This window comes from Amblyomma americanum, chromosome 5 (assembly GCF_052857255.1).
Source record: "Amblyomma americanum isolate KBUSLIRL-KWMA chromosome 5, ASM5285725v1, whole genome shotgun sequence".
Classification (NCBI taxonomy): domain Eukaryota; kingdom Metazoa; phylum Arthropoda; class Arachnida; order Ixodida; family Ixodidae; genus Amblyomma; species Amblyomma americanum.
This window is the reverse complement of record NC_135501.1, coordinates 58,773,826-58,792,662: the sequence shown is the minus strand read 5'-3', so window position 1 is coordinate 58,792,662 and position 18,837 is coordinate 58,773,826. Positions and strand designations below refer to the sequence as shown.

The 18,837-nt window shown below is 47.3% G+C and overlaps 1 protein-coding gene across 1 annotated transcript in view; it reads right to left on the bottom strand.

The window, feature by feature from the left end:
- Positions 1-1,772: 1,772 nt before the first annotated feature.
- Positions 1,773-18,837, bottom strand: part of LOC144132475 (cytochrome P450 4V2-like) — a 62,643-nt gene continuing 45,578 nt past the window's right edge. The window contains exons 10-12 of the mRNA XM_077664917.1: positions 14,660-14,726; positions 10,454-10,633; positions 1,773-2,104 (exon numbers count right to left, since the gene is read on the bottom strand). Of these exons, the coding sequence (XP_077521043.1) occupies positions 1,947-2,104; positions 10,454-10,633; positions 14,660-14,726 (405 nt within the window). The 3' untranslated portion in view covers positions 1,773-1,946. The remainder of the gene's footprint in view (positions 2,105-10,453; positions 10,634-14,659; positions 14,727-18,837) is intronic.

The following is an 18,837-nucleotide window of genomic DNA, read 5'->3' as shown; positions in this document are numbered from 1 at the left end:
GCCCTCACTCCGTTATTCTAAGAATGTATTTTCCATTCACTTCGTCCTCTGCTATTGTACGCCGCTCGCACAGACGAAGGCCGTGAAATAAGATGGAATGCTGGGCGTATCAGAAAGACGCCAATTATGCACATTGTAGGCATAAGAAGGTCTCGCGCCCATTAGCACTGCTAAACTGGCGACGACGCCAACAAACGGCGGCGCACAGTGACGCCTCTGACGCACCTGAGCAGCTTTGTCGGCCCTAATGGAGCTTCGGCAATAAAAGTTGGGCGCCGGCAGCGCGGCAAAATACGCACTGAAGTAGTTGTGGCTCTTCTTTCACTCCCTCGTTTATCTCTTCTCTTACGGCGCGGTTCTGGTGTCCGCCGACATATGAGACAGATACTGCGCCATTTCCTTTCCCCCAAAACCAATTATTATTATTGTTATTATTATTATTATTATTATTATTATTATTATTATTATTATTATTATTATTATTATTATTATTATTATTATTATTATTATTATTATTATTATATTATTATTATTATTATTATTATTATTATTATTATTATTATTATTATTATTATTATTATTATTATTATTATTATTATTATTATTATTATTATTATTATTATTATTGTGGCTCAACGGCAGTGCATGCGGCCTAATGTTCTCAGAATGGCCGCGTGTCTGATAGACAGTTTTCTTCCCCACCTACCATTTCCTTCGGCGCAATCAATGCCGCTGCATAACTGAACGACAAACTAAAATGCATCTTCAGAAAACACGGCCCCGACAAAGGCGAAGCGCCTGCCTAATGATAGGGCTTAGAAACGGTTGGAAGCACACGCGGGTACTGGATACGGCCTTTGGCTGCTGGATGTGTCGTCACCTTCACTCTACATTTGATTATGATGATGATACCTGTGGTCAGCCCGTTCATAGTAGGCGGATATCTGGGCGAGGAATTGATTAAATAAAAAGATATATTAAGTGGGCAGCGCTCACAAGCCTTCATCATCAGTCGCTTTTCGCTACCGGACAGCCCATCCGGTTTCCCTCGCCAATTTTCTTTTTGATTTGATTTATTGCTACTTGTGCCATACAAATTAGCAAACACTGTTTGTACAAATGCCAGAGGATAGTGTGGTGGTCCAATTAATATACACGTAGGCAAATACAATGAGCGTGACAATGAGGAGTACAAAAATATCGGCGAAAGACCACAGCACTTCACTGAGATTCTTTTTTTGCGTGCTGGTAATGACGCTCAGTGCTCCTCGTAGCTTTCGCTGCCCCCTCAATATATCTAACGTGTGTCCTGTGCTAGCTCCGCCATAGAAACGAAAGGACCGCTGCCCCAAAGAAGTAATTTTTGATGCATAACATGTAAATATTAAAAGTGCACAAATCATAGCACTTCAATGTTTCTTTACTAAGCGAAAATGTTGTTATTATGTCTCTTAGCGCGATATAAACGCGGACGATCCTTTGAATGGCCGACGCTTCTTGCATATGACCTTCGTTTATTGGCAAAGGTCCTTCCAAACGCGTTGTGAACAAAGAAACAGCAGCACTTAGGGCACTGTATTTTGTGCCTTGTGTTGCGTGAGTGCACGGTACACTTGCGCCACAGTCATCTTACTAGCACATACAGGTCATCTAGAGAGGAACTTTTAAATAATCGTCGTGTCCATGGTGCATCGGTTAAAAAAAGAGAATTAAGCAGGTCGAGAGCAGCTAGTACAGCTACCGGACATCTGCAATCTAAATGATATAGAGGAAACTGATCAAAAATTTTATCGTCTTCTCAGTACACAAGTGAGGACAGGAGAAGGCGCCGTTAGTATGGGCTTGCTGACTGTGATTTGTTGTGTTCCTGTGTTCCACTAATAGTTTTTCACAGGAATTCATTAACTAAGCCAGCACCAAGTTTTAGGTGCTTTGTGGCCGTGGCGTCACCGTGGTATGAACTTGATCCTGAGCCCTGTGCGTGGCCGCAGCACTATTTCCAACGAAAGCGCCACCTGGTCGCGCTGATCGAGTGACTGGACCCGGAAGCGACGGAGGATGTTGGCCACCACAATCTTCTCCTCGGCCATCGCGAACTTCTGGCCTGAAAGGGGTGAAGAAAAACATACAACTTAACAGTGGCTCTGATCTTGAAGTTGGGCGAAATATCCGATCTGGAATAAAAAACAGCGACGCATCTGGTTTTTGCACGTAGATTACGTTAACAAACCAAATGTTCCGGTCGGGTTTAAGATTGAGCAGAAGGAAGGCACAGCACTTTCCTTAAGGAATGTTGCTTTTCATCACGGCAAGTAGCAGGTGCAATGAACGGCAGCGAGCCAAATTCTAAGTTAATGCAGAGATTGGTGCGTCTTTTAATTTCACACGACCGTTTATCCTGATGGTCGTTCTAGGTGTATGCTCCAGCGCAAATTCTACACCGTTCACTAAGTTACAAACAAGTGAAATGCAAAGCAAGTGCAGCGGAGAGATTTCTTTCTACGAGGGAATTTAATAATTTCTTTCAAATTTTAGACACATTTAACAGGTGAGTAAAACAGGTATTAGAAGGTTTAGCTTGGAGGAAGGATGACAGAATTTCTGTCTTAAACCAATATGATGGCGGCTGTGCAGACAAATCGTCATCCGACTACCAGCTGCTATTACATACTAAAATGTACGCCCTTTGGCTTAGTATGAAAATATAAACAGAAATAAAATCAACTGAAATGAGGCGTCGCGCGACATCAAGCTGCGCAAAAGACCTTGTTAGCCTTCATCCGTCGATTTCATTCTGCATGTGCAGCGTGTCAACTGCAGTTGTGGGGATTTTACGAAAGAACATTGTTGTGAGGCTTAAGTTTTATGGAACCTTTCGATATTCTTTTAATTGCGGGGTAATTGACATGGAGACTCAAGAGAACTATAACAGTGTCTTGATTTGTCTTGAAATATATTTTCGGACCTCTATGCGTTTAAATATGAAATCTGTCAACAAAGTCTACCTGCATAGTGTTGACTAGCGATTAAAGAGTGCAATATTGAAGGTAAAGAAAACAAAACGTCAGAACGCTGTTCCCAGCAAAAACGGGATTTCAAAGACAGCTTCACGGTAACGTTCGGCGGGAAGTCCGCGCCTGCGCCGTTCTGCCCTTATATCGCTGTCACGTACGTTTCAGATCTTCAGACGCCAGAAACATAGCTGCGCACTGCGTTTGAGGGCAGATGTTCACAGCGCCTTAGTTTTTGTTCCACCCGCTGCACGTGATGGGGACATTGACCTTGGCCTTACGTGAAGGATCCAGAGAACGACGCTGTCGGCCTGCTATGCATGATGAATGTATGATATGTATAGGAGAAACCTGCTCCTTTTCTCTTCATACGCGTCGTTTCAGCTGCAAGGCCTCTCGTCGGCAGAGGGCTGCGACGGAGGCGAAACGCAAAACGCCCCTGTATGCAATGCGACATCGGTGAACGTTGAAGATCCCCACGTAGACGAAATTATTCCGGAGCTCTGCACTATGCCACCTCTTTCCCTCTCTCTTCTGTCAGTCCCTTCTTGATCCGTTCAATCAGCGCGTCATTGAGGTGCCCTCCCGGAATTCCGACAGTTGATGAGACATTTTCCCTCATCTAACCTCATCTAACGGCGAGGGCGGAAACTGACGAGGGCGGAAGATGACGGATGAGGGCGGAAGATGGCGGAAGATAACGTTCTATGTCTTACTTGCGGTATTTCAGGACGTGCTACGTCCACCGCTATGGACGAGGGTGGCGCTGGTGATCACTCTGGAGGTTCGCTTACACGCATAACATAAATGCCCACGAAAGCAGCAGATTGGACAGCCGTCGCCCTGGCTCAGTTGGTAAGAGCACCGGACGCGGTATTCGGAGGTCGTGGGTTGGGATCCCACCGGCGGCATGGTTGTTTTTTCTGCTGGTTTATAAGTAATTTTCTTTAACCGAATTGACTGGCATTAGAAATTTAAAAAATAGAAAACATTCCTTTATGCACCTTGGTTTCGGTGACTGTTGGCTTCCTCAACGGGAGTCTCGGTTCTGGCAGTCTTGATGCCATAGGTAGCATAAGAGGGCTCTCGCACAGTTTCCGCCCTCGCCGTTAGATGACGTTCCACGTCACGCTCGCGGTATTACAGGACGTGCTACGTCCGCCGCTATGGTCGAGGGTCGCGCTGGTAAACACTCTCAAGGTTCGCGTACACCAAATAAACATCAATATCCACGAGAGCAGCAGATTGGACAGCCGTCGCCGTAGCTCAGTTGGTAAGAGCACCGGACGCGATATTCGGAGGTCGTGGGTTCTGATCCCACCGGCGGCATGGTTGTTTTTCTGCTGGTTTATTAGCTGAAATAACCGAACTCGCGGTGGCAAGAACAGATCAGCTTGGCTGGCTACTGCAACTGCACGGAGTACTTTGCTACCCCGCTCCAGCCGATCACGCGTCGTGTTAACGGGCAGCCCACTCTTGCCCTGTACGTTGCAATATCGTCGCCAGACGCGCTGACGTCTCAGCAGAACAAAACCATGAGCCAACCAGGCTTGGCACATTGTTTTTCACGTCTATTTTTTTTTCGAGAAGTGTGCCTTGAGGCATAAGTTGAAAAAAAGGAAGGAGGGAAGGAATGCACGGGAATAAAAGTTAAAAGAAGGAGTGAAGACCCGTTGCCCTGAGGTAGTCGCAGAGGTTTCTAATGAAACGGTTGTTCATAGTCCACTCCACGTAGTCACTTTCGCGGTTACACCGAAGGCCATCCTCCCTGCAGAGCCGTTTTCTTATAGCAGCCGTCGCTGGGAACGTCCTCATCAAGTGACGCACATCACAAATGTCCGGTGCAGCGCTACAGTGAGGGCACCTGTCAGCTGCTGGCAGATCTTTGGCACGCCACCGATGACGGGCAGATGGTGTCAGAGCCGCCCCTGCCCGAATCCGGCGCACGGATACCTCCTCCTGCCGAGTAACAATACGGGGGAGAGGGTGCGAACACGGAGGAATTAGAGCGCGTGTTCGCTGGCGTAGAACTTCGGAATCGGACACATGGGATAGGAACGGATCTGAGGAAAGAGGGGAAGGTAGCGGATCGCCTGATGTATGAAGATGAGTCATAGCATCCGCTTGAATGTTATGTGGATCCTGGGCATGGCCGCGAATCCAGTGTATACGCACAGGACATGGATACTTTCCGCAGAGCACATGAATAGATTGTGAAATCTGGAACCTTCGTCGAACAGCCTTAAGCTGTTTAAGGGCGGTGCGGGAGTCGGTGTAAATATGAACTGCATTGAATGTTGGAACGAGCGGAAGGGAAGCAATGGCATTATAAATGGCTTGAAGTTCCAATGCCATGGGAGTGCACGTGATGCATCCGTCTATAATATGCACCCTTCAGGAAGACACGCTGCTGAAACAGACGGGGAAACAGTGGGGCGACTGTCAGTGAGCTGGAAATATGATCACGGAGGAAGTGTCTTTAAACGATGAAGTTGGAGAAGCTGTTTTCGAGCTCTATTTGCCACCCGTTGGTCGATGAGTTCACTGAGTGTATTAAGTTGGGCGAACTCCTGTAGCACAGGTATGGGTGTTAAATGAGGCAGATGTTATGACGTGCATAGCCTCGCGATTGATAGCTTCATCGGAGTGCCACTGTCTGCTGGTGGGACGTTGAAATTGTGCCTGATATACTATCCGTGGCTGAAGGATAGAGCGCACAAGCTAACTGGCCGTATGAGCACGTGCGCCACCCGAGCGCATAGCTGTGCGACGAATCAGACCTAGAGTAGCGTGAGCCGATTTACGGGTGGCTGTCAGCCACGGGGTGCCAGTCCCAAATGTATGGAGGAAAAGACCAAGAATACGAACAGTTTCTACCTAAGGAGTAAGAAAATTACGTACCGTAAAATTTAAAGGGGGAGCTTTTCGTAAGCCGGCTTTATTTCCAATGCCAATGAGCCAATGAAACATGATTTAGTAGGAGAGACTGTCAGACCCACAGGTGAGAGGCGAGATGTCAATACATCCAGCGCGTGCTGAAGGACCGACTGATGAATAGACGCATCTCGATGACAGCACCACAAGGTTATGTCATCGGCATACACAAGCACGTGGTTAGAAGGGATGGTCTCTAGGGCTGGAACAAGAGGAATTAAAGCCACATTAAATAATGTGGGGGCAAAAACGGACCCTGCGGCACTCTTCTATTGGAAGTGAAGTTAACAAAGGGCTTTCCGTGGAAAAGCACGCTGAAGGTTTGATTTGCTAATAAGGCGTGAATGGAGAGGAGGAACCGGTGAGGGACACCAAGAGTTTGAAGGGAGGCAAGAATGGCAGAGTGAAGGATGTTATCATCTGCCTTTGTTATGTCTGTAGTGATTACGGTTCGTACAAGGTGACTCTGCGGAAAGTGGTCAAGCACGTCAGCAGCCAAAGTAGCAAGGCCGTCCTCCGTTCCAATTTGTGGGCGGAAACCAATTTGGGAATCTGGGTAACAATCATGATATTCCAGCCACCACGACAAGCGTACGGCTAGAATGTTTACATAAAGCTTGCAGATGGTAGGCGTAAGGGAAATCTGACGAAGGGCCAAGAGAGATACTGGAGGCTCACCTGACTTGGGTGTTGGAACCACAATATAATGCTTCCAGTCTCCCGGCATAATGCCAGAAAGCCACACTTCACTAAATGTATCAAGTAGGGTTTGCAAAGCCCTCCCTTCCAAGTTACGGAATAAGGAGTTACGTTTGCAGTCATGCCCGGGAGTAGCAGAAGTTTTTAAACGTTAAAACATTTAAAGGCCAGCAGCTCTGCCATGGTGAGGTCAGACGTAATCCTATCGGAGGGCTCTGCAACCGGTAAGTCAGGTGGAGACGTAGCTGTGCACTCTTGGTTTGGAAATAATTGACGGACCGCTTGTTGTGCAAATGTGTCTTCATCCACATTTAGGGCGAGGCGAATGCTCTCTGTGTAATCTACAACCTGAGAAGGGCGCTCCATGGCGTGAAAAACTCTCCAATGATGTCGATTGCCCTGCGTAGAGGGCCGGCGGACACACCATGCAGCCTAGAGTTGCCTGCCTAGCCGCTTTGCATCGCGCCGCGCCCGTGCGGTAGCGCGGTGAACAGTAGGAAGAGCCGATGGGTCATCGGGGAGACGAGTAGCGTAAAGATCCGCCTGGCGACGAAGAGCCCACCGATTCAAGAGATGTATGTCCGGGTTTGGGTCGTCTTCATTTACAGTAGTGGTAATAGTGTGAGTAGCGATAACAGCAGATAGAGTAGACAGTGCTGAAGAGGGGTTGAATGTAGATAAATAGTTGTCTGCGCGTACATAGTCCCATGATGTTACTTGTACAGTGCGGCGTATTTTCCGTAGACGCGTAAGCGTGAAGGAGATAAAAATAGGACTGTGATCGCTACCCCAAGTATCAGAATCAACAGCCCAACGAGGGCGGCCGGGGCCTAACCACTAAGTCAAATCAGGTGAATACGGGCCACCTGGTGGGCGGGTAGAAGTATTCGGGTGGTTTAAATGTTGAAAGTAATGATCCGAAAAGCTCTTTTCGATGTGTGCACCCCTTGTGGAGTCCGATGGGTAACCCCACGCAGTGTGTGTGCCGTTTAAGACACCACCAACTAGAATAGGGATACCCGAGTTTGTAGAACAGAGAAAACGAACCAATCCCAGATTGGGAGATGCGGAGCAGGACGACTATAAAAAGAAACTACGACAAGGGGTGTGCGTGCTGGTTTTACGAGGAGGGCGACAACCTCTTGACGTGTGTTGCACCACCATGAAAGGTCGAGCGGTGTGTGCGGAACTGAACTGTGAATATAAATGGCAGATTTACTTGGACTGAGGAAGGAGGCGGTGCAACGGCGATCAGGGATAGAGGGTGAATGGTATGCGCAGAAACGTGAAAGGCGTGGAAGTGCATTATGCTCTTGCAGTAGGAACGCCCATGCCTTCAGCTTTCCGTCGCGAAGGCGGATGTTCACTTCAGAGGCCTTATTAGCGAATCCTCGACAGTTCCACTGCACCACCACCGATGATGATGCGCTATCCATGACGAGGCCGAAGAGCTTCCACGATGAGGGATGTCAGCTGCTTCATCAGCGCTAATATCTTTTCCACTGTCGGGGTAGTCACGGCGAACAGGTGGTCGGCACCTGATTGTGGCCCAGTGCTTACTCGAGGTGATTCCTCTGATGATTGCTCCCGAGTTATTAGAATTCTGCGAGAGGATTGTGAACGACGTTGTTCCAGGCGCTGGGTGAGTTCGTCTAGTCGGCGGCGAGCCTCCGCAATTCCATTGTCTAAAGCTGTGTCTTCATCTGTGGTATCCACATGTGATGGATGCCCTGGACGATTTGGCGTACCATTTGATCCAGGAAGGTGAGCCGCTTGTGTCTATGTACGCTGGTGAGTAGACGTATGGCGAACAGCGGGCTCAGATAAAGGAAGTTCAGGGAAGTGGTTGTCGTCACATGCGAGAGCTGCAAAGCGATTACTTGTAGGAGCATCTATCTTTTCAGGCGACTTGTGAAACTTCTTCGCTTGCTTCTTCTTTGGACAAGCGGGGGAGCGAATATCATGGTCTGGCGATTTGCGCAGGGCACAAGGAACTGTTGGTTCATTCATGTCGGCCACAGCTGCTGGAGTAGGGCAGGTATTTTGCATATCTCCTTCTTTGTGGGAGTGATAACGAAAAATGCGACGAGGTCGGAAGGGCTGGGTTTTGACGATCGCACCTAAGTCGGTAAGGTACTTCGGGAGAGTCAACGGGCTTTGCAGGATGGGCAGGTATGAGCCTCGGCGCCCCTTAGGCCGTGCTTGCAGTACTACTTGAGTTAAGCAGCGAATATTTGCGCGCTCTTCCTCGGAAGGGCTTGTGCTGTCGACATGATAAACCATGCAGCGAAGGGTGTCATGACCAGATGCAAAATATAATTGCAGCGGGACATGCTTGCTGTCATCCAGGGGGATCCGCGTAACTGCGCACATTTTCTGGGCGTCCATCATGGATGGAAAGTTTACCGTGATGGTGTTCGATGGGCGATGGACGACAAACCCGCAGTAGTTCGAAGAGCCAAGAGCGTGGTCAGTTGTAGCTTGAACCTTCCGGGCAGAGATGGCTGTCATATCAAATCGCAATGTAGGCTTGATGGTAACGCGGAACGAGTTCGCAGCAGGCGGAAGAGAGTCTTGACTCACAGGAGGAATCTGTGGAGGAGGCTCAGACGCTGGTGACGGCCCTTGGTGGGAATACTGAACCGGCGCGACGGGCACAGTTTCTTAAGGGAGTGTCACGGGCACGGAGGCTTTGGAGCACTCCGTGTCACAGGCCAAAATCGTATCGTCGGAAGACGGCGCAGGCTGTAGGCCCGGAGGCGCTGACGATTGCGTGGACGTGGAGGCTGCGTCAGGTGGCAACACAGCGGGCATCACCGTAGCGGTCGTCGACAACTTAGAATCCATGCAGACGCGTAGCGAGGCCTCGCTCGGCAGCGCCAAGCTAAGCCTAGCTTACCCCTGAGGGTTCTGGTTGGGTTTTCTCACTTGAGAATGCGCCCACCTTGCCGGGAATTTCTCCACAGGGGTGTCGTCAGCATTCGGTCTCACCGAGGGCACTGTCCGACCCACGTCACACGCGAGAAGACAGCGAAAAGTGAAAACACAGAGCTAGAAGCTGACACGTAGCCACACACTAGGTTTTCGTCTTCTATTTGGTTTAGCTACATTAAAACCTTACCACATTTTGCGCATTGTCGTGGTTTTCGAACAGCTTCTCATTAATGCCATCTGCCCGTTTCATTTGTTTTTCATTTATCCTGTATAGCCCCACACAGTGCACAAGCTTTTCTCTACAAGGTTCAACGGGATGGTGGTGATATATGGTGCATCCCCGGGCCAATAGATCTTTGAAGTTCTTTTGCGCTAAGCTTACATGGTTTTATTGGTGCAGAAAAGCCGTTTAAAACCATTATGTTCGCAAACTTTTTGAGACTGTAACTGAAACGATCCATTTACGAAATAATGAATAATCTTTTTCCTTTCGTCGGTGGGTTTGGTACGATGCGGTCCGCAGTGGACTACAATTGTGGTCGGTAACCTGTGTCTAAGAGGCGCTGAAACCGGTCTTAAAGGGCGGCTTTGAAGGACGCGGCAAGAGATTTGATTGAATTGCTGAATCACAAGCAGATGATGCCTCTTTACAAAAAAAATTTAAACATGCGGAAATTTGGTTAGGAGCACTTATTAGCTACGGCCTCAAAGCACCAGCACACATGACGCATTGAAAAAAGGAGTTTAAGGTGTAAGATTGGTATAAAACCGTTGCTGGGAGGCTTATGTACCTGAACTGCTGCCCTGGTCAGCCGGTAGCAGTATTAATTGAAACAGCGCTATGAGAAACCAAAGAGCTGGAGTGCACAACCTACCGATGCAGTTTCTCGGTCCAGCCGAGAAAGGGATGTAGGCGTACGAGTGACGCCCCCTGGCGTTCTCCGGGAAGAAGCGCTCTGGGTGGAACTCCTCGGGCTTCGGGAACACCGCCGGATCCCGGTGTAGGAAGTACGTGGCTATCTGTATGACGGAGCCCTTTGGAAGCGTCGTTCCACCTGTAAACACAAAGGCAGGTACTTCGTGGATCATGTATGCAAAGAGTAAGTACAGCGAGGGCAGTGTAAAGGTAAAAATAAATATGCGGTCCTTGGTGGTTCATGGTGGTCCCCTTATTTACCCCTAATACGGCGTTGTAGCGACCCCGAAGCATTTATGTGGAGGAAAGAACAAGCAAGGTCGCTCAATCGCTAAAGCACATCTGCAGGAACCAAGCGCAGTGGCTCAGTGGCTTTGGCGAGCTGCGGATTCAAAATGGCTACTACGGTCCCTACTGCGAAGGCCGCATTTGCAGGAGAGCGAAATGTAAAAAGTACACAAGTGTGCTACGTGATGTCATCGTACTTTGAAGAGGCCTGGGTGGTCTAATTTAATCAATAGCCTTCTACTTCATAGTCCCTCATAGCGCATCTATCACTCCGGGACGTTATACCGTGCCCATTATAAATTTACGCTTTCAGAATACTATACTGAAGAACCTGCTTAGAGAATATGACGAAATTTTTGAATCCAAGCACATTAATTAAATCTGTCATCTCGTCGACTATCCGGTACTACTAGCTAGTTCTGTTAAAATTTTTCAATTTTCCTTGCACTTGTTTTCAAGGAGAATTTCGAAGCATCTTATGTTTTTTTTTTTTCCTGCAGTATTCTATTCCGGACACAGCATACTGATACTGAAAGCACAGATATTAATCGGCGAAAAACTCTTCACGGATATTGTTCAATTTTCCTGTGTACTGCATATTACCAACATTTTCCAATGGTTCTTCGCGGCCGTCAGCAGCCAGTTTTCATGAACTTAATGGACTCGCATCAGTTCTGCAGTATGAAAGGCCGCAGTATTGCAACACATGTCTATATTGTTGCAGGTTAGGGCGTACAGCGTTCGCGGTCCAAGGAAGCACTTTGCCCGAAGAAGGCAAAATTAAAGAAGAAATATAGGCTAGTTGATGCTTTTGAATCACTGGCTGAAACATGGTTACTAGAGCTAAAAAAGAAACAAACACGGGGCAGCGAAAAGGTACCGACGGGACAAACGCGTTTGTCCGCGTTTGATCTCTCCCGCGCGTGGTGCGAGCAGGGGAGATAGATCTAAGAGAATCGCCGCCGCCGATCGCGGTTTCTCGTGGCTCCCGCATCCCTGGGTGATTTCTATTGGAAGGGCCCGTCAGCCCGTAACAATATATCACGTTTCGTGTTGGAGATAGTATTATATGAGATTAGCCATACTTAGTAGCTCGTATTGAGATTGACTTTGCCAAAGCATTTGAAAAAGTTTGTCACGATTTCTTATTTGTAGTCTTGCAGAATGCAAATATTGGTGCTGTTTTCCTTATGCGAATTAGGCACTGTTATAACTAGTCGTATAAAAGGCTTAAACCTATAACACTGAAATCATGTGTTCACCAAAAATATCCCTTGTCACTTTTTTTGCTCTTCCCAGATTTAGAACCAATTTCCTTAGGTATTATTAACAGGGTAGCTATCCATGCTTTCTCCGTGGCTAAATGAGAAACTAAGATATTATCCTATGTTGATGACGCCGCCTCTTTTGTGTTGACTGGAGGCTTTGCATTTGACTGGACGATTTTGCAAGGTATGAGCTGGAACCGTCATAACTAATTATATCCAAAGAGATTTGGTTGGGGCAAATGGGTGCGAGGCCAACTCATTCTGGTGGCGTAAGCTGGACTGTGGCAACGTTCAGTATCTTGGGTCCATCTGAACCAGGTTGGCAAACGTAGGGACTATTGGGCTACACAAATATTGGCTATAAAACGGGTCAGGAACTCTCATTGTTTTTTCAGGCACAAGACTGCAGCATCTTCTTGGTTGCATTGTTGCAAAGCTTGCCTATTTCCTGCAAACCCTGCATTGCGCAAGGAAGAAAATGCCTGCAAAGCGTACAAATTCCCTAACTTTTGTGTAGCGCTTTGAATGAAAGGTCATGCGTCCTGACAACCGTTTTCTTCCTTTAGGGTCCGGTGGAGTAGGGCTTGTTAATTTTTGTGCATCAACATGTTTCGCGTTTAATTTTTGAAATTGGCAGACCTATTTTCTTCTTTGCTTATTACGCGCCTTAGACTCGTTTTTCTGACCGTTTCCCAGCGACAGCATAGGGTCTTGAGAGGACTCTATGCGGATTCCTCAAGGATGTTGCTGACATCTTCAACTTAGAGTTTCTTCGCATCAGCTTTTTTAAGCGTATTAAGCGAATGCGCATTCATTCGGCTTGAAAAACGTTCGTTATCAAACAGCACTCATCGACGCTGCCTGCCAAGGCATGGCTTCACACCAAGCAAATTTTTTCGCCACGGACGGTGAATTGCGCTTTTTGGAAGACACCAGAAAATGTTGTTCACTGTTTTACCGCGCCGGGTGGTGCTACATTCTTTTGGAATGTGTTACGATGAACGTATAAGAAGGAGGTTGAAATGACACCGTGACGTATTATATATTTGCCTGTCGAGGAAAACTGTGTTGTCTTGTTATCTTGTCTTCATGAGTCTATTCAGTTAGTGGAAGAGATGTACGAAGATTTGGCAGGCCTAAGCTCCACGATCATCCAAATCTGTTCAGGTGTTTACTTTTACAGCACTGTTCCGATGGGACAAAGAGAAATCGTGGCTGGGTTTTAACCCAGCTAAACCATTTAGACGCGCGAAAGCATGTGTTTAGACTGGTTGGCTCATGGTTTAGCTTTGCTGGATAGTCGGCACGTCTGGCGACGTTATTAGTTCGGTAATAGTATTACTTGATGCAGACGACGATGTGCAATGCACAGCGCGAGAGTGTGTTGCAGTTTAACACGTGGCCTGATCGGCTGCGGCGTTAGCATAGCGCTCTCATGCAGTGGCCAACGAAGCAGATTTGTTCGCGTCGCCGTGGGGTCGAATCCCAGTCCCAGCAATATTACTCTATTTATTTGTTTGTGATTTGGCCAAGATCACCCTCATAAAGGTGATTGTTCGGTCTAGTATGTAATTGACATGAGGCTCCACAGAGCTAAAAGCAGGGACAAGACAGAACATAAGCCCCTGTGTTCTGTCTTACCCCTGCTTTTTCCGCTGTGGAACCTCACGTCCCTCGCAAGGTCAAGCTTCACACAAACTCGGTGAGCTGTTTAGAACTCGTGAAATAGTGCTTTCGCAGTGAAAGGAATGCGCCGATGGCGGAGTTGTCTAGCGGCAGCAAACCTGTCCTTTTCACGTGGCCGTGGGTTAAGACCCCGCTTAAGTGCCTAAGCATGGTATGCTTTTTCTTCGTTGTCTCGGAGCCTGCTCGCCAACGCATAGCTGCTGCCGGGTTTTTGTTCACAAACGTTCTAATGCTAACGCATTAGGAAAACGCTCTTGTGAACGAGCTCTGCAAGATCTAACACGGTTTACTCTTTAAATACTAGGTTCTGCCTATTAGTAGTTCGACAAATTCGGGATCCAAGATTCGTATATTTAAAACAAAACAGCTGTACTGGAATAGTGGCGGTGCTCTTGGCTTGATGAGAAAATCGCCGCAATTTCCATCACCTCGGCGACGGCTCCATTTCAGTGGAGGCAAAACACTAGAACACGCGAATTAGCAGATTATAGTTCACTTAAAAATTAAAGTGACTTTTTGTGGAACAATTTCGTGACTCCCCCCTTACGGCGAGTCTCATAAAAGTTGCTTTCAAACGTGAAAATAAATTCATACATAAATAATGTATTCTCTGCATTAGGCTAATAATAACGACGTGCAAATATTGCGGCAAACAGCCTTCTTTTCCGCACTTGATTGCTACCTATATTAGCGGAAGGTGCTGTTTCGCCTCTGTTTTGCTCTGAATATTTTCTGTACGCCCACCAAACAGATTAAATATTTTTCTCTCTGCAGTTAAGAGTTTATCACCGCCAGTGTAAAGAGTGTGATTCTTGCACCCAACTGCACCGTGTAAAATGAATCCAGAGCGCGAAGATAATTTTCTCGATGAGGCTAGCAGCTAAATGTAAACAAGTACTGAAAAATAGGGGCATATTTCTTACCAATGGTGAACGGTTCCAGGCATGCTCTGCTGATGAGTGCCGCTGACGGATATATGCGCTGGCTTTCCTGAAAGGAGATGGTGAAAACGCTAGAAGGTGGAAATTTAGGTTTCTGTTCATTCTGAACGCTGGGCGCAGCAAAGGATGCGAAGAGCAAAACAGTTTTGTCTACACAATTTCTTTCCACCAAGCGATGAAGCGGAAGTAACTGCATAGTGTGGTGCAGTAGCTCCGGTAATTCGAACTGGGAGCCGTAAGCGTTTAAACATGCCACCAGCGAAGCGATATTTTTACTGAACTGCCTGCGTGCCTTCATGGGTGCAGCTTGATCCTGCGCGGCAATAAAAAAAGCACCGTATTTTCTCGCAACACAGCACTTTAGGACGCACTTTTTTATTTATTTGAAAAACTGATCTGACGCACGCATTCTGCGGCAGTTATGCCTTTTATCAATGTGTTTGATTAACGTAGGTTGTTTCAAAACTCTTTGTGCCTGCGTCGTCGATTTGCTTATGTGTCAGCGGCTTGTACAGAGGCACCTTGAATGTGTAGACGCCGCGCCTCTTTCGCTGGGGCTAGTACAAAGGGAACCTGCAGGCGTCATCGCTGCGCCTCTGCGTGAGGTTGGCGCCTACCTGCTGGTGCCTCAATATACCGGCGAGGGTGCGCACTGCTGTGCGCTGCCCACCGACCAATCTACATCGCTGCTGAATCGTGTTCCAATGCATCAAGGGCGAACCCCGGCGAACAGGGAAAAGTGTCGTAGTTTGGGACGGGCCGCCGATTCAAGAGGCGGGGGTCTTCTCCCGGACTCCTGGCCTTCGTTTCAAGATTTGACCTCTGTGAAGTAGCGGTGCGGCTCTCACATGGGGGCCTGGGACAGCTGTTCACCGGACTGTCCACATTTACTTCATGAAGCAGGGGAACAATAAAGAGGAAAAGTGGAGTAAGTCGAAGCAATGCACTGTGACGACGTCCTTTAGCCAGAGAATAGAGCCCGGGCAGCTACTGTCGTACACGTAAAAAGAAAAAAGCACGGGAGGCGTCGGTTTTTGAGTTTATTGCTTTGAGTTTATTGAGCAAGAACAACAGCTACTTGTACCTTTAATAAACGATATCCTAGACCTTCTTTACGACGCCAAGCATTTTTCGTACAGTGATCCAAAAAGAGCGGATATTGGAAATTCGAAGTCGATGAAAGAGACCGTCAGAAGACCGTCTTTATTACGCCTGATGGCTTCTACCATTTCTAGGCGATGCCATTTGTACTTCGTTCAACCGCAGCAACGTGGGAGCGTGTAATGAACACACTTTCGGCAGGCCTCATGTAGCAGATCTGTATCGCATTTTTAAAAGACGCCGTTTTCTTTGCTTAGAACTTTGAAAGCCACCTGAAAAGTTGTTTTGAGCTTCTTTGTCGCATGTGGAAAGTGGAAGGTCCGATCCCAAGCGCCGCAGGTACCCTTTGGTGGTACACTGGACGCTTTCCCCTCGCCATGGTGTTCGCTTCAATGGGGTGAAACGTTTGAATGGTCTTGAAATAAATATTCTGTAAAACAAGGGCCATACTGGGCTCCACCGCACGAGATGTATTTTGGTTTCTCAGAAACCCTTATCCGACGAGGAGGGGAAGTTGCCGCAAGGCCATTTGCCAATCAGTTCACCCTACAAGAGCTAAACACAAAAAGGATGAGTGAAGACCCATGGTAATTACTAGCGCATATGACCAGATACGGAAAAGAGAGAAAACAGGACGCACGCTGTACCCTTTCTTGTCCGTATCTGTTTGTATGCACTAGTAATTAGCATGTTTTATTTTAACAAACTAGCCCCATTGAGAGCCTTAGCGGAGTAAAGACCTGTTTTGCAATATTTGCCCCAGGAAAAGCTGCGGACCTGGCCAAGGAAAAGTATGTAGCCATTGTTCCACAGGTGGCGTCAATCTCTGTACCTCCCGCATGCGAAGCGGATCCTCAGACCATTAAGCCACCGTTTCTGGAAATTTGCTTCTGGTCACATGCTGTACTAAACTAAACCAACCACCGTTTCTTTAACACTTTATAAAACAGCGGGATTCAGGGTGTTCCCCTTGCTTCAAGCGCTTGAAAATGAACACCGGTGACCCTACATGCCATATATTTGCGTTCGAAATAGTGCTGAAATATCAAATAAACTGTTCAGGGAGTTTTAGGGCCGTGATTCGAAATGGCCAGCGCGGAAACAGAAGAAGACAAGAGAAGAAAAAACACTGACACGACGTTTTTTCTTCCCTTCTCTACGTCTGTTTCCGCGTTGGTCATTTCGAATCATGTCCCAACAGCTCGCCCAATCGGCAATTTTGATTTAACTGGGTCGCTAGAAAGGGGGTCGGCGACAGGAGAAAACCAGATAAGCAACAGGTGCGGAGCGAGAGAGTACTGGAGAGGAGGTGCAAAGTGCGGAGGAGAAGTGTGCACTGATTAGCGGAGGATAGGGTCACGTGACTAGTGGCTGCAGCTAGTACACTGTAAACAAGGATCAACCCAATTAGGAGTTTAAACGGTTGGCGCCACCCGTTATGCTCCATATGCGGAAGCATTTACATGTAGCAAAAATGTTCTAAATGGCCTATTTTACTCCCTGCGCTAAATAATGGGGTATAAAGGAGTGTTCTCTTCATTATAACTCCCATTTTAAAATGGAGTTTCTTGGTCTCAATGCGCCCAAGTCCCCAATGGAGTAAATAAAAAACCATTTAGCGCTATCCGCACCGACACCTTGCGTCTCGTCTGCTTGTGGTCAGTCGTCTAATAATGGCGGTGAGTGACGACCCCTTGGTTAACATCATCACTGGATCTTTGTTCACTACTGCGCCTTCAAGGGCGCCTGCCGCGGTACAAGGTATCGGATTGTAGCCGTTTTCCGCTACAGTAAGCAGCATAATTGAACGGCTCTTCTGAAGCCTCCAGTGCTCTAATCATACCTTACCTTCCTTTGTTAGTGTCGCCACCCCATTAGAGCCCCTTCTTAGGCCTAATTCTCACAGCTTTTTTTAGTGTGTTTCTCTCGGTGTGTGGCAACAGATTATAGTGCGTTGCATAACATGGAAATCTGATAGAATATAGTTTCAACACTGAGCTCTTGATTGAGCTGATGAGGCTACATTTTTCCTCAAACATATTGAAATGCCAAGCTTTAAAAAAGTGAATATGATGCAAACACTGCCTTACCAAACTGCCTTCATGGTTGTTTTTTATTTTCAACTTATACCGCTATGGTTTTCAGTCAAATATAGCGTGGTGCATGTTTGTGAAAATTCCTCCACGACTCCTTCTCAGTTTTCAACTATTTATTCTAATGCTATACCCCTTTATCTACGAACGTAGCCAAATAAACACGCTCATACAGCGAAAGCAGACGACAAGCAGACGACTGCTGCTGCATTCGCCTACGGCGCCGCTGGGCTTGCAGACGGCGGAAAGAACGCGCGACGCGGGGTCAGATTAGGACAGCGCAGTTTGCCAAGTTGGGTTGCCAGCGGACACTGCAGCTACTGTCCGTTTCCGCCGCTGGCACTGCTGTAAGAATGAGCCTGAATGAGGATTGATAAACACGACGCCATTTTTGGGCTCCATTTCTGAGGGTAGTAAAAAGCTCCCCTCTACTCCTAAATACCTCCCTTGTATAAGGAAGTAAATCAAATACTCCTTTTATATGGAGTAAATACAACATCCTTTTGGATGTTCGCTAGAGGACAAGCCATTTACTCCCATTTGGGTGTATTTTTGTTAACAGTGTACGGAGGGCGGCGGCACGTGCTAGGGCGAATTTTTTCTCGGTGCGGCAGCTGCTATATGAAACGCATTGTATCCCGCACATGTTTTGCAATGGTTTCACGTGTCTTTCGCCGTCATTAAACAGGTTGGATGAGGCCCAGTTCTTATGCGCAGTAAAGAGGCAGGAAAACAAAGCCGATGAAGATTTAACTTTGTTCTGTACCGGTGTACTAAAGGAGGTTGAAGAAATTGAATTACCCTGTGACCAGCTGAAAATGGGGACATGTGTATCATGCGGGCTCGAAACAGGTCATTTGTGGTAAACGCTTCTCTGCAAATGCTACTGATAGCCAATGTTTCCAAACTGCTTGAGACAGTCTTGCATCACGTTTAAGAAAATAAACAATCAAATTAGTTGAAGTC